Raw genomic sequence first — 27,888 nt, forward strand, 5'->3', positions numbered from 1 at the left:
ATAACTTTACTTTAACTGTGTCACATGGGAGCATAGTTTAGTAGTATCCCTTTGTCACCGGAGTAGCTGCCAGGCAGTAGGAGCTTTGCTTGGCACAGAGATATATGGTGCATAGCATCAGTAAAGTGTGTGATGCACTAGGGCAATTGCAATCGGCAGGCTTTATGCCTGGCTAAGAGTTTATGAATGCTCCATGGCCTCTAAACCTGCCAGAGTTGTAAGAGCTCCTCCTGTCTCAGGGGTACATGGGAACAGAAAATTAGAAACAGAGTGTCTACTGCCTTTGAGCTGTATAAGGCTGTAGGACATCTGCTCAGCCCCGGGTCCCATTTATCAACACTCCTGGTGCATTCAGCAAGCATGCATGAATGAAACTGTAAGAGCTCTACTTGACACAGGGAAACAGATGCAAAGCATTACAGGCTATTTCATTCACCTGTTTATTCAAACAGGCAAATTTACATGTGAGTAAGCTTACATGTGTAAATTTACTCTTACACTTTGGGGCTGAGTACGATTTCACTAGGAAGGCCACCAGACGGGTTACGGAATGAGCAAATATGATTCGGAGCCTATGTTTCCGACCAAATCGTTCCCCCGTTCCGAACGACCAAGTATGATGTGAAGATCTCGTCCCCATCGACTGAATCGTTTCTGAACCCGATTCTATCAGTCCGACTCGTTCGCAGTCAAATCGTGCCATGCAATGGAGCCGGCTTCCGAATGAGCGAGTACGATGCACGATTAAACTGCAGTTTCGACTTGGATGTGGGAATCGGAATTCGTGGGGCTGTAGTGGACCCTAGAAGAAAGAAAAGGTAGTGGGGGGTCTCTGGGTTGATTTAACGACCTAGATATCTCATAACCCAACTAATAACAAGAAAAATACAGGAGATACAAGGTCAGAATGTGTGCTGTACTGAATCTTTGAACTGAACAGAGTCATGGAACACCCAGAAATTACATGTGGCTGAAAAACTCCCATCAGACCACCATTATGGCGGAGTATCGTCACGTGGGATACGGATGGTGAATCCAAATCTCACCCAACCCATCAGGTGATGGTGTGAAGATGGATTACAAGGTGACCCTCTAGCCACAATGTATTTCAATATGGTGGTTGATGGTGTGCAATGTGAATGAAAGTGTAAAATTAAAATTAACTACTGTAACAGAAAATATGTTTAATAGGCACCGTTACAGTGTTAAGACTAAAATAACGCCACATAGTGTGAAAATATGACTATGTGAAGGCGTAGTGCAGAGTGGTCGACATGTTTCAGCTTGGCGGATAAACTATATCCAGCTTTCTTCAGGACCGTGAACTAATAACAACTGCAAATGTCAGTGAAAAACAATCTTGTTGTGAATAGTGAAGCAAACAAATATCAAATCAGAATAGTCCTACCAGGAACTTGGGTCCCCAATGTTGTCTGGTGGAAAAATGGGTAGATTATCCTTTCCTGTAGGAAAAATTATACACATAGTATGTGATATCAACCTGTGTTTCCATTAACCCTTCAGTTACAGAAAGAAAAGCACATAAAACACATATTTAAAAAATGAGCAGAAAGTCTCATTCTTTTATCAGAGGCAGCCGTCCTCCTGATTTACATGACGGTAGTCACAGTGGTATTTCAATTTTATACTCACCCAGCTTTATGTGGGAAGTCGCCTCACCTCACCCGGCACCCGCTCGGGAAAAATGAGGCCCGCTCTGTTAAAAAGATGGAAGAGATAATAGAATATATTCTATCGCAAAAATTGTTTAAATTGCGATGTATTTATTAAACTTGTACCAAACTTCCAACAGATTTTTTAAGAATAACCAGTTGCTCTCATAGTAGACACTTCCCCATCAGACTGTATGCCTAAACCCATGCTTGTCCAGTAAAGAAGTAAGGCAAAGAACCCATTGTTTAGATGTATATAACCCAGGGTTTAGCTGTCAAGCTCTGACAGGAAAGAGAAAGAAGAACCCAATCTGCAAGGAATAGCATCTAGGCAGTAGTAGTTAACAGGATTAGCTATACGAGCTCACCTCTCCGTCGGTACCTCTCGCCTGCTTCCAAGTGGGAGTGGAGGTACCGAACAGAAGGAAAGCGCGCCTTTTTATACCGAAGGTGATTGGTTAATTAATAGCACCTTTTGCTTATGTTGCATCATGATAGCTGGTCATTACCGATCTTAAAATGCGAAACGCCGTAGCTGCGCCCAATTCCTTACGCTGCGCATGCGCGAGCGTTGTAAACAAGAGACGCTAACTGTGGTGCATGCGCAGCAACAGTAGTTGCATGCGCATGCGTGGTAGTGCGCCAGGGGCCGCTGTCATTGTGCGCGGCTAGGATTTGGCTTCCTTTTTTGACCAAGGAACGGTATGAAGAGTTTAAAAAAGAGAAGAAACTCGTGAGGGGATAAGATGTCCCCTAATCCATTAAAATCTAGTTAGTGCTCACAACAACCCAGCAGTTAATATGCACAAAACACATATTATAAAGCGGTAAGCTGAGGCACGATCGGTGTAATAAGAATACTCAACCATATCTATTGCAAGGGAGTTTGTGGCCATCACCAGATATAGCCAAGTCATGTACAAGTGGTAAAATCAAATGTTTAAGTACAGTCATCTTGGACTATCTCTGTCAAGAAGGAGAGTTATGCAGCTCTGAAAGGAAAAAACAGGCTCAAAGTCCAAAGAGTTGCGGCACTCCATGTATTGATGACTGGGCCCAATACATGGGTACTAGATGTTATAAGGACCTATAGGTGCACCATAATTTCTCCTGTGTGCAAAGAAACTCAATGAACATTTAGGGTGGTCAAAAGAAGGGGGTACCTACAGTGAAATCCAAGCTACATCATCGTTGAGTCCCCTGCTGTCACTTTTAAGGGAAAAGATCCACTTTTGTTCTTTGATAAATAAGAATCTGGAAATGTCACTGATATGGGGTGGAATAAACGGCTGTTCTAAAACCACCCATCTCATATCTTCTGCTGTGTGCTTGTGAGTCAAGAAATGATCGGTCAAGCGTGTAGATTGTTTCTGGCAGCGAATCGTGCTCTTATGCTCACCGATCCTTAATTTGATTTTACGGGTGGTGTACCCGATGTATCTTAGGGAGCAAGGGCAGGTTACCATATATATGACTCTTTCAGAGTTACAATTTGTGTGTTTCTTGAGAAGCCATATCTTGCCTGTACCTAGATCAACTCTGTCCGTTGTTATAGTCTGTGAACAGACACTACATGAGCCACACGGGTAGTGGCCCTGTACTGGCGGAAGATCCCAAAGTGTGGCTGGTCTATCTTTCTCTAGGAGTCTGGGTCTGGTATGGACCAGACTGTCACGCAAACTCGGTGCTCTTTTGAAAGAGAACAGTGGTAGGGGTATGTTGGTGTCTGTGATGTTGAGGATACTCCAATGTTTGCGTATTGTTTTCTGGATTTGATTGGAGTGGACATTAAATGTACTTACAAATGTCAATCTCTCTAATGCAGGTTTCATGGGTCTCCTTTCCAGGAGTGCCTCCCGATTGTTATTCGAGGCACGTTTCCAAGCCCTTTTGACTAGGTGTTTGGGGTATTGTCTTTCCTGTAATTGGTTAGACAATTTGGTTGCATGTTTGTCAAAGAGTTCCTTGATTGAACAGTTTCTTCTCACTCGAAGAAACTGACCCACTGGTAAATTGGCTCGTAGTGAGTGTGGGTGGTGGCTACTATATGCGAGGAGGGAATTTCTGGCCATGGGTTTAGTGTAGAGCTCGCACTGAAGCCTCCCCGCTTCTGGAAAGATAGACAAATCCAAGAAGGGTAGCCTCTCACTACTAAACTCAAGCGTGAATTTCAAATATTGATTTTGAGTATTAAGCCATTGATGGAATGATTGGATCTCTGATATTGAGCCTCGCCATACCACCAGGATGTCATCAATGTACCTCTTCCATAGCAACACTTGATGTAAAAATGGGTTGCTATGGTTGAGGACGTGTTTTTGCTCAAATTGGTGGACATAAAGATTGGCGAGGCTCGGGGCAAAAATGCTCCCCATAGAAGTTCCCGAGATCTGTAGGAAGAACTGGTCTTCAAATTTGAAGAAGTTGTCCATCATGGCTATTTTAGCACACTCAAGGATAAAACTCACAGCGGTAATACTGTCAAGGTCTCGCAGGGACAATAATTGTCTGACAGTCTCTAAGGTTTCTTCCTGTGGTATACAGGTATAGAGTGACTCAACGTCGAAACTGACCAAGAGGTCTGTATCGACGTTGAACTCTACTTCTGGTAACAATCTCAGAACATCTGCTGTGTCCTGTAGATATGTGGGCATCTCTTTTACTACCGGTCTGAGAAAGAAATCCACAAAAGTGGAGAGAGGCTCTAGGAGTGAACCAATCCCTGAAATGATAGGACGCCCTAGTGGTGGTCTGGTGGCTTTGTGGATTTTAGGGAGGCAATAGAAACCAGGTGTAACGGGATGATTTGCTACCAGGAATCTAGCCTCCTGAGGTGTTATCCACCCTTCCGCACTGCCCTCATCCACTAAAGTCTCGATAACTGTAAGTAACCGTGCTGTCGGGTCTTCAGACAATCGACGATAGTTTTGGATGTTGTTCAATTGTCTAAGACATTCTTGTCGATACTGGTGCATGTCGAGTACAACCGTGGCCCCACCCTTGTCCGCTGGTTTTATTATTATGGACGAATTCTTAGACAAGTTCGTGAGGGCATTCTTTTCTCGATTCGAGAGGTTATGAAAACAATGGGGGACTTCGTCATGTAACCCCATGATATCATGTGTGACAGCTGTTTCGAAGGTGGTCACCTGTGATGGAACTTGGTGAGCTAGGGGGGTAAATGTAGATTTAGGGGGAAGGCCCGTATTGGCAAATTTATCATCCGTGATTGTATCAGGGACAGTCTTGTCTTTGAAGAAAAAGTGAAGGCGTACCTTCCTAAAGAATTTTTCAAGTTCTATCCGCATCTGGAATGGATCACCTCTGTTCGTTGGAACAAAACCAAGTCCTTTCTCCAGGACAGTTCGTTCAATTGGAGTGAGGATGCGTGAGCGCCACAGTTAGCGTCTCTTGTTTACAACGCTCGCGCATGCGCAGCGTAAGGAATTGGGCGCAGCTACGGCGTTTCGCATTTTAAGATCGGTAATGACCAGCTATCACGATGCAACATAAGCAAAAGGTGCAATTAATTAACCAATCACCTTTGGTATAAAAAGGCGCGCTTTCCTTCTGTTCGGTACCTCCACTCCCACTTGGAAGCAGGCGAGAGGTACCGACGGAGAGGTGAGCTCGTGTAGCTAATCCTGTTAACTACTACTGCCTAGATGCTATTCTTTGCAGATTGGGTTCTTCTTTCTCTTTCCTGTCAGAGCTTGACAGCTAAACCCTGGGTTATATACATCTAAACAATAGGTTATTTGCCTTACTTCTTTACTGGACAAGCATGGGTTTAGGCATACAGTCTGATGGGGAAGTGTCTACTATGAGAGCAACTGGTTATTCTTAAAAAATCTGTTGGAAGTTTTGTACAAGTTTAATAAATATATCGCAATTTAAACAATTATTGCGATGGAATATATTCTATTATCTCTTCCATCTTTTTAACAGAGCAGGGCCTCATTTTTCCCGAGCGTGTGCCGGGTGAGGTGAGGCGACTTCCCACATAAAGCTGGGTGAGTATAAAATTGAAATACCACTGTGACTACCGTCATGTACCGTCATGTAAATCAGGAGGACGGCTGCCTCTGATAAAAGAATGAGACTTTCTGCTCATTTTTTAAATATGTGTTTTATGTGCTTTTCTTTCTGTAACTGAAGGGTTAATGGAAACACAGGTTGATATCACATACTATGTGTATAATTTTTCCTACAGGAAAGGATAATCTACCCATTTTTCCACCAGACAACATTGGGGACCCAAGTTCCTGGTTTGTTTGCTTCACTATTCACAACAAGATTGTTTTTCACTGACATTTGCAGTTGTTATTAGATCACGGTCCTGAAGAAAGCTGGATATAGTTTATCCGCCAAGCTGAAACATGTCGACCACTCTGCACTACGCCTTCACATAGTCATATTTTCACACTATGTGGCGTTATTTTAGTCTTAACACTGTAACGGTGCCTATTAAACAAATTTTCTGTTACAGTAGTTAATTTTAATTTTACACTTTTCATTCACATTGCACACCATCACCACCATATTGAAATACCTTGTGGCTAGAGGGTCACCTTGTAATCCATCTTCACACCATCACCTGATGGGTTGGGTGAGATTTGGATTCACCATCCGTATCCCACGTGACGATACTCCGCCATAATGGTGGTCTGATGGGAGTTTTTCAGCTACATGTAATTTCTGGGTGTTCCATGACTCTGTTCAGTTCAAAGATTCAGTACAGCACACATTCTGACCTTGTATCTCCTGTTTTTTTCTTGCTGTAGTGGACCCCCCTTCATCCGAGGCCCGATGAATCGGTCCCATGAGGGTACCCATGGGTCCCTCCTTCACATGCATGCACAGTGTGGTGGGCACCCCATAGGGTGTACGCTTTACCCCACACCCCCCTTTTGCTATGGGAGCCTGTGTACGCATTCAGTATACAGGCTCCAATACAGTTCAAAGGGAGTACGAGCGAATCGAGTCCTTCGCCATATGGGTGCATCTTACTTGGTTGCTCGCACTCGCAGAGCACAATTCGCTAGGAAAGCCCTCCGATTCCGAGTCGTTCAGAGGGCTTTCCTAGCAAGATCGTATTCGGCCCCATAGTAGTAAATTCACTCTTGGCTACTGAACCTTTCTGGGTGTAAATTTACTACAGAGTGTAGACTTATATGACTCCACACCATGAAACTTTGGGTGAAGCCAAACTGACGAGTGGAAAGTCACTACAAATACCCTTTCTCACAAAAGCAGAGTTCTCTGTCCCAGGGGCGTATAACTCCCTATGGTGAAGTAAAAGGAAAATGTTAAAACTAAAAAAAATAGTAACAATATTTGTATGTTAAATACTAATGTGAATAAATTATAAGTATGCTTTTTAAATGTAGAACAAGAATAAAACAAGTTTCAGCAGTATTGTGTTAATTCAATTCAATTCAATATTTAATTCATTTAAATATATTAAATTTAAATTATTTTAAAATCCCACCTGATATAAAATGTTTATATTTATTTAAGTATTAACCATTACAAAACTTTATCCATAGAATTAATTTAAATTAATTTATTTAGTTGTAAACATTAGTTGCATTTATTTTTAAATTAATATATGTTTATTAACATCTTTTTACCATAAAATAATATTTATTTCTATGTATATTTGTAACTTTAAAATCTATTTATACATACTTTTAAAAAGTTAACATTAATTAATTTGTTTTAATATTATTTTCTGAAGTGCTCGGTTTAAGGCCGTGCCTCCATTATTTTCTATGGGAGGGTATTGCAGTACAAGTGGTTGGCCACGAATGGTGCTGGATTTATTTTAGTTCTGAACTGGAGTACATTTATTACTCTTTTGTTGTAGTAATATTAGAAGTGCACTTTGTGACTAGTAAAGGGTTTCTGTGGGTGTGTGTATTTCCATTCCTAAACCACTACTTAGCCATCCCTAAACCCCTCTTTAAACACCTTTCATTTAGGAGTGAGTATTTCCCAGCCACTCCCTGGGTCCCTCAAACATTTACTACTAAGTAATAAACTTACATGGGTGTGGATTATCCTCATACAGAAGATAGGAGAGGTGGAGATTTCCACCATAGGATTGTAAATTGCATTTTGTAGTAAGTAGTACTACTGTAGTACTACTTTACTTACTACAAAATTTAGTTTGTGAATCAAGCCTGCACAGCCTGGCGGAAGAGGTTTCTCTAGCTAATTCATGCCAGAGGAGCTTGCCCTAGGTTGTAAGATCAGTCTTGACACCAGTGCCAGCTTCACTTGCTTCAGTTACTGCTCCCTGGTGTCATCTGCTGTGATAAGTAGGTGACAGGTTCGAGTGTCGGCTAGGCTCACTAAGCCATTCACCTTTCTGAGATAAGTAACCTGAGTACCATTAAATTGGGTATTAGCTAATGTTATTTACAGAGTTTAGAACTGTATTGAGTGCTTATAAAAACAACCATGATTACTTCATACTGAAACATCACTTCTGACCGACAGTCAAGTCAGGCAGCCATCCGGTATTCATGCTGGGAAAACTTTGCGGTCTTGTTTCAGAAATTGCTTTCCAGGGTCCCATCTATGTTATGTTGTGTTAGGTATTGTTTAAATTGCCATATAGTCGACTTAAACGGTCACCTACATAAAGCATCCTCTGCCGGGGAGCAGTGCTTAATTTGAGCAGTGGTTTCCTGTGCTTGGCATCAGCAATTAATTGCCAACACTGGCACTTATGACAGTCTGCCACATGGTGGCGCTGTTTGTCTTAATTAGAGGTGAGCACAACAACAGTTGTTTATCAATTCAATATGCATTAAAATGGGTAACACTTGCAGCCCAAGCCAGCAAGCCATTCTTAAAGCTTTTTTTTTTTTAGGGGGGGTGGAACAGTCTAAATTATAACACTGGTAGGAGTGTGATGGTTAGTAGTTGTGTTGGGATAATGGGTGGTGCGAGTTGAGGTGGCCTCCTGATGGGAGCCCTGGCATTTTTTTTTTTTTACAAATTAACCACTACAAGTGTCACGCGCAACCCTCCAAGTCCAAACAGCGGAGAAACTGCCCGAGTGACAAAATAAAGAGGCATAATGAGGCAACACGTGTGCGGTGCCTCAGGCGCCAGAATTCCTCGCGAGGTCCCCTGCTGTGCCTTTCACGTTGTGGTTTATGCACCGGTTGAAACCCGCTTACTGGCCCTTAGGGGAAGTTTTGTTGCAGCTAGGGAACTCTGATCCCATCGCTACGGTGCTACAAAGCCTGCTTAATTTACCTTTGCCTGCCAGGTTAACATTTGAAATTCCCTGTTTACATTTGAAGACCATTTAGTTGCACAAAGATAGACCAGAAGTGAACACTTCCTTACGCTTAATAAAAAAAAAACGGTCGGTTGCTCACCCACGCCAAATCTCAGCTCATCTGCTTCACCAAATTGTGTGATCTAGGAAATTGCTTGAATAAATTACAGCTAATTTTCTAGATCGTCAAATCTGAGAGAGCCATGCATTAATTCAGTTTATGGTGTACGCCAGCCAACAGCCTCAATTATATTCTTTTTAATAGAGAATAATGTTGTCTTGCATATGGTATTGGGCATATGCACGGTGCATGTGCCAAACTGAATTTTCTCTTTGTTAATTAATATATGTTTCTTGGTCAGGATTTCTTGAAGGTTTCTAATTTCATGTTTAGAAACGTTAACGTTTTTAAATGCCTCTCAATGCAGTGGTCACATCTATTGTACTACATTGAAACACTTACCCTATGCCTAAGAAACACATTTTTTTAAATAGAGTTCTAAAAACCTTAATCATATTTTTCATGTTGACTGCTTGATTTTCTTGTTAAATATTTCAGTGGTTCAGCTCGTGCTTTGGCTGTCTGGCTAGGGCCAGGGCTCACGCAAGCCCTCCGTGGAGTAGCTACCATTGGTACAGTAGGTGCAGTGGCACCGGGTCACAGAGCCACGAGGGCCAATTGAACCGTGATAATTGCTATAGGTTCCTACCCCAACAGCAGTCAAAGGAGGTATTTGCCTCGCTTGCATCATGACCATCGGCCTCCTTGCTGAGCTACTGCCGCCCTTATCCTTTGGTGGGGGGGGGGAGGAGTTTGGGGGGTCGGGGAGAGCTTTAACCAGTGACCTATTTATATCTGTGACATAAGGGAAGGGAGCCTCAGGGGCCGCTCCAGTGGAGTAGGAAGGGGGGTGCGGTGGGTTGCGGGCCACCCCGGGTGTCATCACTGAGGGGGGTGACAAAATGGCAAAAATAGATGTTTTAAAACATATTTTTGCCATTTTGTCAAGCCAGAGTTGACAAGAAATCAATGAGGGGGGTGACAAAAATATGTGTTTTTAAACACATATTTTTGCCATTTTGTCTACCCGGGGGTGACAAGAAATTTTCCGCACGGGGTACCGCCTGACCTTGCTACGCCACTGGGCCTCTGGTCACATTTTGGAGGGGGCGGGGTCTCTTCATTTTGTTTAACACCAATTGTGTTCGGGCCAACCCATACCCTGGTTCGGAGGTCCCTGTTAATGTGCTGGCTTCCCCCCTCTGCATGCCACTGCTGTCCAGCGCCCTGGCTTCACCATAGGCCCGATCCCCTCTGCATGAACCTCTACAAATATTTTTTGCTTAAATCCTCTTCCGAATTCTTTCTTACCTGGAAGATCAAATCTGGCCTTCCACGAGTTCAGAAACCCCAACTATTTACCTCTCACTTTGCTATTTGTAGTTGTTTTCGTTTTGTTTTATGCTGCCCTCTGCTTTTAACAATAAGGTTAGTTCACTTCTTTTAATAGTAAATTTATGCTGCCCTCTGCTTTTAACAATAAGGTTAGTTCACTTCTTTTAATAGTATATTTGTATTGGCTGTGTGTATTTCATATTCTGCAGGATTTCGATGCCCTGGGCTGCGCTTTGCACTCAAGAAAGCATGTAAAAAAGAAAAAAAACAGTAAATGCAGGCAGGGTAGAAACATTTGTGCCTTTAGGCACGGCCAAAGTGTTTTACGTACTCAGATTCCCAAAATTTCCCAAGCATGACTTTCGCCTGCTGGAGATTGCTTTGAGCAGAAAATGTCTAGTGAGATAAATGTATTTTCAAACCAACGAATTTTTAATGCAAAGTATGCTACCTCGCCTTCAATTTTTATTTAAAATTTCGACTAGTGAATTTAGCAAATAAAAAAAATAATAATAATTTCCATGAAGATTCAAAATTTTTTACTTATTCACAACCAATTCCTTAATGCCTGCCGAAGTGCTTGTGAAAGTGCGTCCGTCCCCCTAGAGTGGCCCATGACAATAAATAAATAAATAAATGCCCTTTGGCGCTGTACGACTCAGTCCCCGAGGATCTTTGTGGACCTGTGTAAGGCTCTTCTGGTCCACCAGTAAAATCTAAAAATGCTCTATCCGATTCCCATAGCATTTGTGGAAATCCCAAATTTAACACTGAAAATCAGAGTGCAAAGTTGCACAAAATGGGCATGTGCACGTTATTTATGCTGCTACATTTTGCACTAATTGGAACGTCCTCGATTGGGTCAAGAGAATTTTGCACACAGGGGATTCCGGTCTTGAGGGATGTCCCCCCAAAAATATGGACCAGTAGCTCAAAGTCTGCAGCTTGCAAGACTGGGCAGTACCCCCTATGTGTCCTCCAGTAGACCTAATAGTCATTAAAGTTGCCAATGCCATAACATCCACATTAAGGGCGTTGTCAAATGGGAGTGCTAGAAACAAAAGGTTTTTTAGGTTTCAGAGAAGCGCCGGGCGCTCTGCCAACAGTGGACGCAAAGAGTGTTTGGGTAACAATAGTATGGTGGTACAACTGAGTGGAAAAAACCTTTCTAACCACTCTGAAGTATGTCAGCGAAGTACTGACACACCAGCAAATATAAACAGGAATACCCTATGCACACAAATCAAAATCTCCTACAGTCGTGTCTATGTAGACACATAAAGTTAAATGACAAAGCAAACAGAAATAAACAGAAATCTTCTGTGCGGTATCACTACAGTTCAGTTCTTTATTTTTTTCCTTCAGAACCAGCCAACACGTGTTTCATCGCTTTGGAAATATGTTTCCGTGAATCCTCAGGGCTGAATAAAAGGCTGTGTGAAAGGGATGAGATCGCTCCGCCGGTGATAGTTCCGACCCGGCAGGGCCCGTGACCTATTATGTCATAGGATAAGAATAAGTGCTGGAGTCCTCCACCTGCAACCACTGGCTCAAATTAAGCACTGAAGTAATCATTCAAGCTGAACCCTCTTCTGGGCAATCTTCCAACGTACACATCTCATCCACCCATGAGCAGTGTTGACTAACTGTTTACAGATACATATATTTAACCTTTCCTTGGGGCTGTAATCAATAAAAAAGTGGGATATCTTCAAATTTAAACGCAGGGATGTAGACCTGCTGTTCTCTGCAAGCCCTGGTGCCTACATTTGCAGCCATTTTCAGGGAGTTGCAAAAGGAATCCTGTCAAACACCTGTAAATGAGAACAAGACTTTTTCTGACTCTTTGTGATAGTGGTTTAGGATGGAAATGATCTGTATATCAGTCAGGGCTTGAAATGAAGGCTGGGTGGCAAAGCGGCTGTTGTCCAAAGAACTACTCAAACAAATGATGGACGGAATGCTGAATAAATCATACATTCCCTCCCAGTCAAGAGATCTGGGTTACATCCATCGTTCTTTTGCTCACCATGTCACCCCAGTTTCGACCCAGCCATATGCAAAACAGTCTTGACCTTGTGCATCATGGGAACAGTCCAGACCGTACTGCCAAGCCAGGTCCTCCCTGGACCGGTAACAAGCATCTTGGGACCGGTTTCTGGGTATTTCTGGGTATTTCCCTTCATCAGCCAGGCTAGCTTGAATCCAGTGGCACAGTGAGCAAGGGACCCACGTCTGGGCATACCCATCCCACATAGGTTGAAAAGTGATACGCAAACAAATGATGGACGCAATGCTGACTAAATCATACACTCACCCCCAGTCAAGAAATCTGGGTTCAATCCATCGTTCTTTTGCTCACCATGCCACCCCAGTTTAGACCCAACCATATGCAAATCAGTCTTGACCCTGTGCCTCATGGGAACCTGGACCGGAAACAAGCATCCTGGGACCGGTTTCTGGGTATTACCCTTCATCAGCCAGGCTAGCCTGAATCCAGTGGCACAGTGAGCAAGGGACCCTGTCTGGGTCCAAACTGGAAAGGCACAGTGAGCAAAAATGGATTTAGGCCCAGATCTCTATACTGGGGTGAATGTATGACATTGTTCTGCATTTTTCCATCAATTGTTCTTTTTGCAGTTGTCCAAAGAACAGCAACTGCTGTGTGACCGGGTCTTTATAAATACGAGCTTATTTACAAGCCCCTTGCGCTACCGGTACGTCATTTTTTCCCCATATTAAAAGTGACACGCCGGCTGCGCAGGAGTCTTGTAAATAAGCCCCATAGTTCATAATTCCAAATAATTACTGATGCGTAGGTCTCAAATGTTTTGTCAACAGATTTTGCTGTGTACCTTAAAGCTTTGGCACATGGAGCCAAACTAATTATATTAATTAGATAGATTTTTTTAGAAAACGTCTAGAAAATGTAGAAAATAAAAAAACTTTTTTTAACATGTGTATTTATTTTCTCCAAATGTTATATTGAGCACCTTTAGATGAAAGGAGCAGTTGAGAACTTTGAAGAGAACATTTTTTTTGTTGTTGGAGGAACAACACAGAAATCATGTGCTATAGACATAGAACAGGAGGGTGAATGGAGATCAACTGAGACCATACCACAAAAGGCATTCAGTGACAGAGAAACTGGGAGGGAACATGTAACTAGGATATCGCAAGATAACTCAATGAAGTTTACTTGTCACCTAATGACACGTGCAAAGTGCTAAGAATACCAAAGGGGCCAGATGTACAAAGATACTAGTTCGCAAAAAGTGGTTGTAAATAGCGACCCAACTTCTGCTTCTGGTATCTCTTTTATAGTAAGAAATCATAGGGTGTTACAGAAAGAACGGTCTTATTAATATTTATCAGACAAGTTGCAATTTGCACACTCACCCCTCCAAAATTTGATACAATCACAGGGATGATGGCCTGCAAGGGGCAATATACACCCTTCCCTGCGATTGCATTTCAAAATTGAAAAAACAATTCTTAAACAACCAGATTTCCTGAAAGGAAACATTGCTGCTTTAAAAATACAGTTTTCTAATTGAACAACTTCGCTGACAGTGGCAATGGTCATCAATCAATCAAACAATCAATCAAGACATTTGTATAGCGCGCTACTCACCCGGAAGGGTCTCAAGGCGCTGGGGGGGAGGGGTCCGTCACTGCTCAAGCAGCCAGGTCTTGAGTTGCCTCCTGAAGGAGAGATGGTCCTGGGTCAGCCGAAGGTGGATGGGGAGAGAGTTCCATGTCTTGGCTGCCAGGTAGGAGAAGGATCTTCCACCGGCGGTGACTCTGCGGATGTGTGGAACGGCGGCGAGGGCGAGGCTGGTCGACCGTAGCTATCGGGTGGGCGTGTAGAAGGTTAGGCGGTTGTTGAGGTACTTGGGGCCCAGGTCGTGGAGAGCCTTGTGTGCGTGGGTGAAGAGTCTGAACGTGATCCTCTTGCTGACGGGGAGCCAGTGCAGGTCTCTCAGGTGGCCGGAGATGTGGCTGTGTCGGGGGATGTCAAGGACGATGCGTGTGGAGGCGTTCTGGATGCGTTGGAGTCTTTTCTGAAGTTTGGCTGTGGTTCCGGCGTAGAGGGTGTTTCCGTAGTCCAGTCGGCTGGTGATGAGTGCCTGGGTGACCGTTTTCCTAGTTTCGGTGGGGATCCATCTGAAGATCTTATGGAGCATGTGCAGGGTGTTGAAGCACGATGATGATACGGCGTTGACTTGTCTGGTCATCGCGAAGGAGGAGTCCAGGATGAAGCCCAGGTTACGTGCGTGGTCCGTAGGTTTGGGAGTGGTGCCAAGGGCAGGGGACCACCAGGAGTCGTCCCAGTCGGAGGGCAATGATCCCAGGATGAAGACTTCCGTCTTGTCTGAGTTCAGTTTCAGGCGGCTGTTCTTCATCCATTCGGTGAGGTCTTTCATCCCTTCATGTAGGCTGGTTCTGGCGGTGGCTGGGTCGTTGGTGAGGGAGAGGATCAGTTGGGTGTCGTCGGCATAGGAGATGATGTTGAGGTTGTGTTGGCGAGCGATGGCAGCGAGGGGGCTCATGTAGACATTGAAGAGGGTGGGGCTGAGCGACGATCCCTGTGGTACGCTGCAGATGACTTCGGTGGCCTCGGATCTGAACGGGGGAGGCGGACTTTCTGGGTTCTTCCGGAGAGGAACGAGGTGATCCACTCCAGTGCCTTCTCTCGGATTCCGATGTTGCTGAGGCGTTGCACTAGGGTGTGATGGCAGACAGTGTCGAACGCTGCGGAGAGGTCCAGGAGGTGAGGGCCGCTGTTTCCCCATTGTCGAGGAGGGATCTGATGTCGTCAGTGGCTGCGATGAGGGCGGTTTCGGTGCTGTGGTTGGCTCGGAAGCCGGATTGCGAGTGGTCGAGGGATCCGTTCGTCTTGAGGAAGGCGGCAAGCTGTCTGTTGACGGTCTTCTCGATGACTTTGGCAGTAAAAGGAAGGAGCGAGATGGGGCGGAAGTTCTTGAGGTCGGTGGGGTCTGCTGTTGGTTTCTTCAGGAGGGCGCTGAGCTCGGCGTGCTTCCAGCATTCCGGGAAGGTGGCGGTGTTGAAGGAGGCGTTGATGATGTCCCGGAGTTGGGGTACGATGATGGAGGCGGCCTTGTTGAAGACGTGGTGGGGGCAAGGGTTGGTTGGGGATCTGGAGTGGATGGTGTTCATCGTGCGGATGGTGTCTTCGGTGCTGACCGCGGCCCAATGCGCAGAGGGTGGCAGTGGGTGGCGAGGGTTCGGCGGTTGGGTGCGTGGTTGTTGCGCCGAAGCTGTTGTGTATTTCGGCATCCAAACCATTGCTTACTCGCTCTGAAGCAGCACCTCTGATCCCAAATGGGAAGGATCTCTGGTGGTAACCTTGCCCTTTACGAATCATTTACCACTGCACCTTGTGGGTCGGTAACTATTCAATCATTTGTGACCAGAAATAAAGTTGCAAAACATTGATACAGGGGATTCCAATTCGGTGTCTGGAAGAGACACTCAAAACTCGCCCATTCCAAATTGATAACCATTTCTAAATCCATTTTGTGATTTGAATAGTTTTTCCAGATTGTAAAATGTGTTTAGTACAGCAGGAACTACATTTGTATACAATATTTACCATAAAGACAGCTATAGTTCATTGCGCTTGCTAACTTCCATATACTACCAAAGCTCCTGCTTTGTATTTTGGAAAATCTCCAGTACTTCTATCTGAGGGTTAGGATATATAGTTTCACTTTTTCTTAAATTTTTACTTTTTCTTACATTTTTACAGTCTTACATTGCTATTCTTCTTGAGAAATACCCGGCCTCCCACACTAATCTGTGTATTTCAGATTCTTGCTCTAAGCTAATAATTTTTCTTGTATACTTTTTAAATCTTCAACACCTGTTCCTTCACAATTTTTCTCTTGACCGACAATGGACCCTTTTCACCTAATCCTGAAGCAATTTCTTTGATACTGCTCTCTTATGTTTACTAAACAAAGAGAGATACCAAAGTAGTTCATCGTGCTGTCATCCCATATACCCACATCATATCTGTTGAAAAATAAACATTTTGCCTTACTCCTCCATATTTTTTCTGATGTTGTTTTTGCTGGCCTTAGGACTTTGTGCATGTTACCACTGCTAACCAGTGATAGAGTGCATGCACTCAGTCCTTAAAACATGGTGACATTAGTTCTGCCCCGATTGGCACATTTAATTTACCTAATAGTCCCTAGTAAAGTGGTATAACATGTACCCAGGGCCTGTAAATTAAATGCTACTACTGGACCTGCTGCACTAAATGTGCCATTCACTTGAGGGTCCCTGTAAACATGTATCAGACCTGCCACTGCAGCCAGTGTGTGCAGTTTAAACTGCCATTTTGACTTGGCACATTAAACCTCTTGCCAGTTCTACACCTTCGTTTTTAATAGTATAAGTCACTCCTAGGGTTGGCCCTACACAGCCCTGTGGTGGAATGCACTGTATTCAAGTTGTAGGACATGGACTTTTACATTTTACATGTTCTCGTAATGAAAAACTCGTAAGTTTGTTTTTCACTACTGCAAGGCCTGATTCTCCTACAGGATAGCATTTGAGTTACCTTATTACATTTAATAAGCTGTAACTTTCAAATCGGAACACATAAACAGTTCATGTTTGGTGTCTGGAATTGTAATGAGAAATGCTTTATTTTGGTAAAGTGGGATTTCATACTACACTTTAGAAAATTCCACTTTTAGAACTTTATTCAACATTAAAGAGCAACACAATATTCCTTTGTGAGCTTGAGTAACTATAATGAGGTAGGTAAGGATGCCAACAAGTGATTCCCTTCAAAACAGTGTTACAAATAAACTTATTAGTCTTTCAAGATGTCAGAACATGACACCGCTATTTAATTGAAGGTTATTTAACCTGGTACAATACCATGAGCTAAGGAAATACATATCAGATGCAGGTGTATATATTATCATATTTGTATTGAAAACACCAGAATTTTAACAAAAGATTATAGGTGTTCAGAATATCAATCCCATCAAACATTGACAGTGTTCATTGCAGTACATTTCAAGATTTATATACCATATGTCAATGTACTTCATGCCCACTTTCGAGATCTACAGCTAGATCCTGTTTTAAGGAAAATGCTAGGCTCTTAGTAGGTGTTAATTTCTAGAAGAAAGTTGGTTTATGCTTCGATGCAACTTTTATAAAGTTGTGATTTTCCTGCCTTAACCATTTAATGCCAGCAGTCTGTCTCTGGGTCTGATCACTAGGTGTAGTTAGCAGTTGATCTTTTTGTATTCCTCCCAGATAGCCACACACAAAAGAGGGCTTAGTTGTGCCTGGAGGGGCCATGACCGGCAGGATGGGGGAATGGAACTGGGCACAGACCCACTTACACCTGAATAGGCTGTGTCCTGCCTTCACACACATGACTGCATACCCCCTGTAGTTAGTCTAGAGCCAGGGCAGGAGAAGCAGGAAAACAGTGCACTTCAATGGAAACCACTAGAGACCACTCCCACTTTAAAAAAGGCATCAGGTATAAATATTGGGCCTCATACACCAACTCTTCAGTACACTTCTGGACATGTGAAAGACTCTGCTAGGAAGATAGACTGCTGTGCTGCGGTAAGGACTGCCACTCTGCTGAACTGCTGCCTGGGTGAGAAGGACTAGACCTGCAACCCGTAACCAGGGGTTCTAGAGTGACTCCAAGACTTAGCCTCTTGTAACCAGCACCTGGACTCTGCAACTGTGATGCCACTTTAGTTCTGGACCCTTGAAAGTGGACCTGAAGGTGGTCTGCTAACCCCACTGTGGATCCAGCAGAACCAATGCATCACCTCTGCTGCATGGCACAACCCTGAGCAGAACCGACGCATCACCTCTGCTGCGTGGACGTTACCAGCACCCGGACTTCGCAATGCCCTAGAAGCCTGCAGCCTCTTTGAAACTGCTGCTATGTGATGCATCCCTGAGGCAGGCCCTCACATTGCAAGCCCCTTGTCAACTGCATCCTCGATGACGACATAGGACTCCGCATTGCAATCCCTGCAGCTTTTTCGGAAACCAGCTGGTGCATTATGCATCCTCGAGGCAGGACTTTGCAGCGCAAGCCCTCTCGTTTACTGCTTCCTCAACAATAAGGCAGGACCTCGCACCACAGCTCCCCAGAACCAACGTGGGACCTGACAAAGCTCCACAACCAGGATTTAACCCCTTCGACGCTCATGACGAGCTGGGCTCGTCATGCAGTAGCCTCCCAGCACGCTCATGACGAGCCCAGCTCGTCATGAATAATGGGTTTTTGTAAATCCCAGCGCAGCAGCAGAATATGATGAGCTTCCAAGTGGTTAAGGTACTCTTGTTCATTGGGCCTAACTGGGTCTCTGTAGCTGGCATGCACTCTATCACAGTCGGCCAAGCTTGTGACTTTGTCCCGGGCTGCCATGACTAGATATCCACAGTTGGTGCTTTGTGCTTTTTGGTGGTATTTTCACTGAAATCTTTAAACTTGCATATTTACAGTTCTACTTTTTAAATTTGGTGTGAGATCCTTCTTGCGTTGTGTGTTAATTCTATTACTGTTTGAAGTATTGCACTAACGCATTACACATTGCCTCTAAGTTAAGCCTGCCTGCTCTGTGCCAAGTTACCATAGGGTTGAGCACAGGTTAATTTGGGGTTTGCTTGTGACTTCAGCCTGCTAAGGATTGTGGTTTCTGCTTGAGTAGGGTTTCACCCCGCACAACTTGCAACCCAATTTCTTACACTATAGTAAGTCCCTGCTTCTTCCACGAGTTTCGTTAGCCACTGCCTGTTGAATAATCTCAATCAAACCCATATTTATTATTTCCACTAACATATTTGCCTGAGATCTGAATAGAGCTGTCTTTTATTGCTTAATTAATTTTTTTCTGAGATTTCACACATATCTTTCAAAAGGAACTGATCCTTTTTGTACCATGATAACTCTATGAATTCCCACTTTCAAAAACTCTTCCTGCAATCATTCTACAATTCAAATTCAAAAATTCTATTATCATCGCTGTAGCAACATAGCCTACCCTTTTTTTAGGATGAAACACTTTTGAATAATAGTCTACTAATCGTATCATGTATCTATATCTCTCCCCTAATTTGTCTATTGGGCAAAAGAAGTCAGTCCCAACCCACAATCGTTGTATTACCAGTCTTTTCTTGGGTAAGCATTGCTCTCTCTAGCCTACATCACTTGCATGAGTTGTGATGTTAGTTCTTCTCTTGACATCAAAGTGTACTTACACCGAGGTACTGCTGATCCTATTCTTTATTTCTTGAAGTGCCCTACTGCACTCTGGACTCCACACAAAATGCACATTTCACTACATTTCCTCTCTTATTGATTAAGCACTTTCTTCTTATCTGCCCACATGTTGTGAGCAGCATTCGGCCAAGTCCAAAGAAGACTTTAACTGCTCTTTGTTACATAGTTTAGGGGCTTCTTTCCAAACTTTGATAACACTTAGCTTGTGAAGAAATTAAGCCAAAACTATGACTTGTCCAAGATATTTGTCTTCACAAGCCTTTAGCTGCTATTTCCCCATTATCATTGGCGGTCCTGATTTTTCAATCTGTGTGTTACTTTTCCAAATGCTTCATCCTGTTTGTCTTCCATTGCTCCTTTTATTAGTACGATGTCCTGGGCATGTAATGCACTTCCCATACCTTTAAAGATGTTTTTCATGATTCTCTGAAACGCCGCTGCTATAGTTGCCAGTCCAAGGCATTCTCCTTCGACACTACCCCAACACATACTCACACCCAACCCTCACATGCAGGTCGCAGCACGCCGCATCCCGTAGAGGGGTGAGAAGACCCCAATGATGAAGCATGACACCAAGGGTCCTTTTGGTGTGTGAGGGGTATTTTAAAAACACTATGTGCTCCCCACCACAGTAGGGAACACATCACCAATTTTGGTGGATTCTTACTGTTTATTTACATTACCTGGGAGAACAAATCCACCTTCATCTCTCTCTCTCCCCCCCCTTGTTGTTTAAACATTCTCCTTTAATAACATGCTGCCTGTGGAAGCAAAAAAGATGTTAACGGTCATGGATCATCAATGTATTTGATGACATGCTCAGGAAATGTCTAACATACTGAATATATTATCTCCTTCCATAGCACCCAGCATCTCCAATACATTTAATGATTGATGGCCTACCCTACCTAATACATGAGATTAAATTGCACAGGCAGTGGCGACCACTGCCTATCTAGGGTGGTAGGGAAGGTGGGGGGAAGGGTTGGGGTTGGGTAATAATGTAAAATTTGCTGTTGCTCTGCTCCTGCTGACGCTTGTGGCTGCCTCGTTGCTTCTCTGGTCCGGCCCGGTTGTGGATGAGCCTCAGAGCACAGGCTCCACACCCAATACAGAATCTGCTGTCATAGCATGAGAGCAGCGCCAGGATTGGTGTGAACGGCCTCGTTTACTGCTCAGACAGTGCCTTGGAGCCTGTGGCTTTTCTCCAGCTCAGCTGTGCAACGTAGCTGGCTTGGAGAAACATAAGTGCGCATGTCTGTTTGACCGGGCCTAGGACGGCTGGCCAAACGGACATGCGCACTTATAAGTGCACACTACTTCTCCTCCCTGACATGCCCAGCCCCGCTCTATACCTATTGCACGTTTCAGACAGCAATAAAAAAATTATAATAACATTGTGTTATTATCATTTTACTTTTGATCCGCTGGCTCTGGGCAATGAGGCGATGCTCCTCTGCCAATACTGAGGAGCCGCCCCTCTGCACAGGTCAACACACACTGCACATCTTACCTCTTAGTTTATTAGCAAAAACCACAAGAATTACCCTCTGAGGTGATTCAAAAGGCATCATATTGCAATCTTTCAATGGATGGTCATTTTATGTATACCCTCACATATGCCTTCCTTTATATTCAATTACAACAGGAGTTGGAAATATATATTTTTTGTAAATGGCACACATCCACCAATGGACATCACCCAAGCATGAGGCCAGTGAAGTGAATTGATCCACACCGCTGGCTTCCTGATATCATGTACTGGCAGATTTTGTGTTGAGAGCTCCAGTTTTCTCCTTTATTAATGTATTCATTTTTGGTCGAGGTCACTCATTTTTTGATGGCAGAATACTATGACTGCACCTCCAAATTTCTGGGTTGTGGAATTTATTCCATTAGCATTAGGCTGTGAAGCAGTTAACTCTTTATGAATTTGAAAGAGTTCTTGGGTTGAAGCAGGAGCTGCATTGATAGAATTTTAATAAAACATGTTTTTGTGACAGTGGGGATATGCTCGAAAGTGCGTTTTTCTATCCAAATTTCTCAGCTTCTGATTTGGTTTAAGTCACATTCTAACCAGCTGCACCCCTGCTAGATATACAGTGGCTGATTATTTTGTTTTAAGGGTAAAATGTCTTTAGAAAAACATGAAATAAATAAGTGAACAAATCATTATAGAAGAGGATCATGGAATTAACCAGTACTACAAAAGCTACAGCTCTTAAACTTCTAATCTGAAATTGAGAATAGATGTCACAAAATACTTACTGACCGTTATTAGAAATCTCTTTAATGCAATCACACCAAGGTTTCCTTCAGAACCTGAATGAAGTAATGAGTATATTGGTGCAGAGGGTGATAACACAGGGCTGGATATGAGGATCAGTGGGGCCTCTTCCATCTCTAAAATTCTATAACCTGATAACATTGAGAGTGATTGATGGGAACTAGGACAAAACAGTCCAGCTCAGAAAACAGAGAAGTGGAAAGACAACAGGAGGTTCCAGCTGACACTTTAATTGAAAATGGTCACGATATGTGTACGAATGACATCTTGTAAGCAGATAATTATGCAAAAGATTGTGTTGGTATTAATGCAGTTTGAAAGAATGCTGGTACCTAGGTGTTGTCCAGGGATAGATGCTTTCTGCAAGCAGAAAATGTTGCTTTTAGAAGGCAGCTGTTTAACTAGATGGCTGGGCAGAGCTTTGTCGGTTTGCTAAAGCTACTTAAAGTATCCTTTTCTTCCACAGCAGTCAGCTGTACATATGGAACCTCTGTTCCTGAATTGAAAACTCAGTTTGGAGAGCTCTTTCTTGTGCTGGGATGGAACCCCCCCAAAGATTGGAGAGGTATCGGAGCATAAATCGGGAGGAGAGGACGCTGCTGAGAGATGCAACCCTCCAACCTTGGCCTAAGACCAGGCGGAGAGTCCGAGGTAAGATTGAGGAAGGTGTAACTAGGAGAAGCCTGAGTGAGTCCTACAAAAGCCATCACCAGTCTGATTTCCTAGTAAACTGATTCTTTTTCTGGTCCAATCTCAGCTGACATCTCCCTTTACTACACTTACCACCCCCAGTGCTGTAAGGTGTTTTTTGAAAGTGAGGGGCCATAATTCGTTTCCTGAACTGTACTTACGAGTGTGTAACGAGCAACCCTGACTTCTTCTATAGGGGTTGGGGTAGCCCCCTAGAGAACATTTTTTATACAAATGAGGATGAAATAATTTTCACTTACATTTGCTAAAATGTCATAAGCTCTAAAAGAGGGCACTGATTAAATATTAAATTAGAAATTGCTCAGCGAATTAAATCTGACGAGCCTCAGTGAGTTGTTCTCTTTTTTCCAAAATGTTCTATGGGTGGCACTATATCCAAATTGGCCTCCAGGGACAGTATTTTGTCATGGGTGCCTCCCATATCCTATGGGTGTCCCTTTATGCGCATCAGTACACAGACTATGCAAGTGCCATCATTTTGCCATTGATGCCATCCTTATTCCATGGCTGAACCTTATGTGACAAATGACCTCAAGTAGGTCAGGGCAGCCCTCTAACCTTTCCTGCGGATGTCCTCCCTGATCCTAAGCCTTACTTCCAATGCCAGTGCCAGCATTTTACCGCAGGTTTTCCTCTTGCCAAGAAATTCTTCCAGTAAGGCGGCGTCAGAATTCTTTTTTTATTGGTGACCCAATGTATCAAAATGTACCTCCATTGTGCCAGGTGCAGCATTTTTTTTCTGCTTTCTCCCCATGTCACAATTATGCCCCATATAACAAGAAGTTCCACATGAATGCCAGCACCAGTAATCTTGTCATGGGTGCCCATTGCGTCAAGACTTACCCTCAATATTTTAGCACCAGAATTTTACCATGGTTGTTTCATATGACAAGTGTTACCACTAGTATGCAAGTGCCAGTATTTGGTCACAGGTGCCTGTTTTGCTAAGAATTGCCTCCAGTATGCCAGCATTTTTATTAATTGGTGCCTGTGAACCAATGGCAGACTTGGTCCACTTTTATTAATTGCTGCCTGTGGACCAATGGCAGACTTGCAAGCATAACACCACATATTCACTCATATTAACTTGCATTCACCAACTCACACGCACTCATTTCTAACTCAGTCACTTTCACTCACTCATCAAGTCTCACTCACACACTTGCACTCTGTTTTTACTGTCACTTACTCATCTCACTCATTCACAATCACTCCTACTTGTTTGCACTCCCTCTCACTCCACCAGCTCTGCTAGTCCAAGATCGTAACAGGAAAATGAAGAGTTGAGGCTGCAGATGTCTATTTTAGAGAGAACAAAGGGTCAGTGAACTCAAGGTGGCCTTATGGGAGGTGTAAAAACAGTTGTGAGAAACCAGTAAATATCTCATATATCAGGAGGAGGCGAGAGCACTCTACAGGGCAAACCAGATCAAGTTGTGTGAGGTGAGGGGCAAGGTGGGGAAACTTCTGGCCTAGCTTGAAAGGAGAGAGGAGGAACAGGGAGTGGTGCAAAAGGTGTAGACAGAACATGGTGTTCTGGTGGAATTGGCTAGTGAGATCGCACAATCGTTTACTGGATTTTTGAGCAACCTATACACACAACATACTAGTGGGGAACATAGGAGGGATCTGATCAATTTAGTTAGAGATATTCCAGTCCCCAGGTTGGGGAGAGAGGCCATGAAATTATTAGAACGGGAGATACAGGAGGTGATAGTGTGAAAGCTGTCGCAAATTAAGCGTGGGAAATTACCAGACCCAAATAGCCTGCCTTGTAAGACCTGATTAGCCTAAACTAGTGAGGAATCGGGTGGTGCGACCAATCCGAACCATGTTATACAAGTTAGGGCAGCGGGTGAACTACCAAGGTTTCTTCAACAGGAGACTATTCTTATTCACAAGCAAGGAAAACTACCAGAAAGTTGTATATCATATAGACAGATCTCCCACCTAAATATAGAAACAATGGTATTAACAAAGTTTATTGCTCAGTCACGCACATAAGGCCCTGTACTGAACTGGCCCTTTCATACTCCAGGAGAAAATCGAGTTCTATGTCCCCACTAGGAGGCTTTGGTCACTCCAACTGGCCCTGGCAAGAACCAAACGCATCAGGAAAGCGAGAGGAGGAGGGCGATCGTTCTCCTATCTAGCAGCGAAAAAATGGAACAAGCTACCCTTGGACCTTCGGCTCACTTCCAACTACTTACTGTTCCGCAAAAAACTAAAGACTCACCTGTTCCCCAAGTATTAAGTCCTAATTATTCCGCAGCTGAACCTGGATACCCGCTATTAGCGCCTTGATATCCCTAGGGATGAGTGCAGCGCTTTACAAATACTAATACAAATACAAATACAAATACAAATCAGGCTTTATACCCTATAGATCACCTAGGCACAACCATACATGAATATTCAGCTGCCTGATCCTCAAGGGAAGTGTGAAGGAGCCTGCGGTACTGTTAGAGTTGCACACTGAGAAAGCGTTTGACTCACTGGAGTGGCACTTCTTGATGGTGCTGCTAGAGTAAAGGGCTTTGGCCCCTCCTTTCCGGTCTGGGTGCATCTTCTACACAGTCATCCTGTCGGCCTGGGTCAGGGTGAATGTCACCATGTCAGGGGAATTCAAACCATGCAGTGGGACAAGACAGCGATGCTCGTGTTTTCATTACTCTTTGTAGTTGATTTGGAGCTAGTGGTAAACAAGTCTCACTGCAACTCCCTGATATAGTGACTCCAGCGGGACTTCAAAACTTGACTATGATATCTCATGCGGAAGACTTCCTGCTTTATTTGGCAGATCCAGAAAGGCTCATCTTGAGGACTCTTGAGATCCTCAACTTGTCGGGAACTATTCATGTATCCACATTAACTGGGGGAAATCCATCACTTAACCCCTCTCAAAGTGGCAGCATAGCGAAGGATGGAGGTGTCCCATGCACTGGAATGAAAGAGGGTTCATCTACATGGGGACATATGTGACCACAGTTCAGATGTTGTTCCATGAGCGGGATCTGGGTAGACTATTGGAAGAGTACAGATGAGATATAATGGTCATTGCTGCCAACTTCCCCTATCGTGAATGGGTGGGGCGGCTCTTTATAAAATTATGTATTTGCCCACATTCCTCTATATCCCACAGAACATCACTTTTTAGGTCCCTGTGGCAAGACAAACTAATGGGGAGACACCGCTGTGGGATATGGCAGCCCTTGCATCTCTTTGCAGGGTAGAGGGGAACAAGAAATGTCATTTGTTGGGTTTCTCCAAACCAGGAGATATATGAAATGAAAGAGGAATTTGACCATTTACGGACTTAGAGACACAGTATGAGCAGACACTGAATCAATATTTGTGGCACCTACAAATTAGAGATATTCAAATGGACTTTCTGGGCCTGTCACCTGATATAAAGCATGAGAATCAAGTGGAATATAGAGTTTTGGGGGCCCCCATTAAACAGACATCCCATATTCCTGTTCTACACCACATTACTTACTAATAGTCTGCCCCTACCGACCGCCTTGAGAGACAGATGGGAAAGGGACTTGGGTAGATTGGAAAACATTGACTGCGGAGCAGCGTGTAGATATACTGGGGAGGTTGCAATCCAGGCCGGATTTTGGTTGGTCCAACTGAAACAATTTTACTGAGCTTATTATACCAGGATCAGATTACATGCTCTGGGTAGGACTGATACTGACAAGTACCTGAGAGGTTGTAATCAGAGGGGTAATCTCTTGCCCACTGTTTGGCAATGCCCAAGGGTTCTGACGTTCTAGGCAGGGGTGTAGCATAGAATGTCTCAGGCTCTCGGTGAGTAACACGAGCTTACCCCCATGTCGTTACAGTAGTAACATTGAGGGAAAGGACTTTGGATAGATACTCGCTTCTCTTCTGTAATATGGCACTAATAGTGGCTAGACAAAACCTTGCAAAACGGTCCAGGAGAGATGGGGCCCTGACAGTGAAGACGTGGGACGCAAACATGGACTGGTGCACGCGGGCAGAACAACAAATATATAATACAAGGGATTGCTTGAAAAAGTACTTAAATAAGAGGCCCATAGAGGAATGTGAACCAAAGATTTTTCATAGAGCGTCATGTCCAGGGATGCCCACCAATTGCATCGTGGTTTGTTGCTGTGGAAAGCTCTTCAAAGTATAACTTGCCAGGTGGGGACAGCAACAGGGATGGTGGAGATGGGCTGGAATCCTGGTAGATATGATCCATCATGTGATTGAATGTAACCTTCCTAATGATTGCCTAACATAAAAGCAGTCTGATATGGATTGTAATTTTGTTTACAGTTAATGTGGCAAAAACTCAATCAAACACATTGGAAAAAAATATATAAAGAGTTCTTAATATCACCGAAACCAGAAGTTATGGACACATATCCTATATTACTTCAGCCTGCCCGTCCTGAGCATGATCTGACCGCACATTTAATTTTCATGCGTTGGCTGGGCTAGGATATCTGTGCTGCACTACACAATGACCCAAACTGGACTTGTCAAGCATTGTTGTTTAATTTGTAACACAAAAGTTTTTTTCTTCGGAGCCCCCTGCCAGTGTTACTGAGTGCAGGTTTGCTGAATTCTAGAGTTGCCTCGCCCTGATTCCACCTTCTACTACGACCCTACACTTCCTGTCTCTTTATCTCGCTCTTGCCAGTTACTTTTTCATCTCTGCTTTCTCCCCTTGTCACTGTGCTGCTGTCTTTCACCTTCTTCTTTCTTCCTTTTCTTCCTTTCGGTCTCTTCTCTGGTCAAAGTCTGATGCTGAAAATTAAGTCCTGGTCTCCAAAAATGAGGGCTGGTGCTCACCACCTGCAAACACCTTCACAAATTATCCACTGTCAAACATTGACACATAAATCAATGTTCCTCATTCACCCAACTCCCATCTCACCCAAGACTAAAACTAAGGCATCTTAGACCTTTTTCAGTTCCAGTCTTGTCTCAGGGACAAATAATTGGACACATTTATTGTAGGAGTGACAAAGTGCTGAGCCAGTATTCCCTGAAGTTCTTCACTTAGCTCTGCGCATTCCCTAAATTAGCGAGTGAGGCAATGGTGCAGAGCTCATGCTGTCCACACTGTGGCAACTCTCACTCTCCCTTTCTTCACAGCTGTTTTGTCTCTCATCTTCTCTGCAGAACTCCTGGGTCTGTCTTCTTTTGGACTCTCATGATGTTGACTCAGCCTCAGTGTCT

At 43.8% G+C, this 27,888-nt stretch overlaps 1 protein-coding gene across 1 annotated transcript in view; it reads left to right on the top strand.

Annotated features, from left to right (window-relative positions):
* The first annotated feature begins 22,444 nt into the window (after positions 1–22,444).
* LOC144754579 (chloride channel protein ClC-Kb-like) overlaps positions 22,445–27,888 on the top strand; it is a 159,547-nt gene continuing 154,103 nt past the window's right edge. Inside the window, exon 1 of the mRNA XM_078642543.1 lies at positions 22,445–22,608. Coding sequence (XP_078498669.1) covers positions 22,497–22,608 — 112 coding nt within the window. The 5' untranslated portion in view covers positions 22,445–22,496. The remainder of the gene's footprint in view (positions 22,609–27,888) is intronic.

The sequence above is a fragment of the Lissotriton helveticus genome, chromosome 5_1 (genome assembly GCF_964261635.1).
Source record: "Lissotriton helveticus chromosome 5_1, aLisHel1.1, whole genome shotgun sequence".
NCBI classification, from domain to species: Eukaryota; Metazoa; Chordata; class Amphibia; order Caudata; family Salamandridae; genus Lissotriton; species Lissotriton helveticus.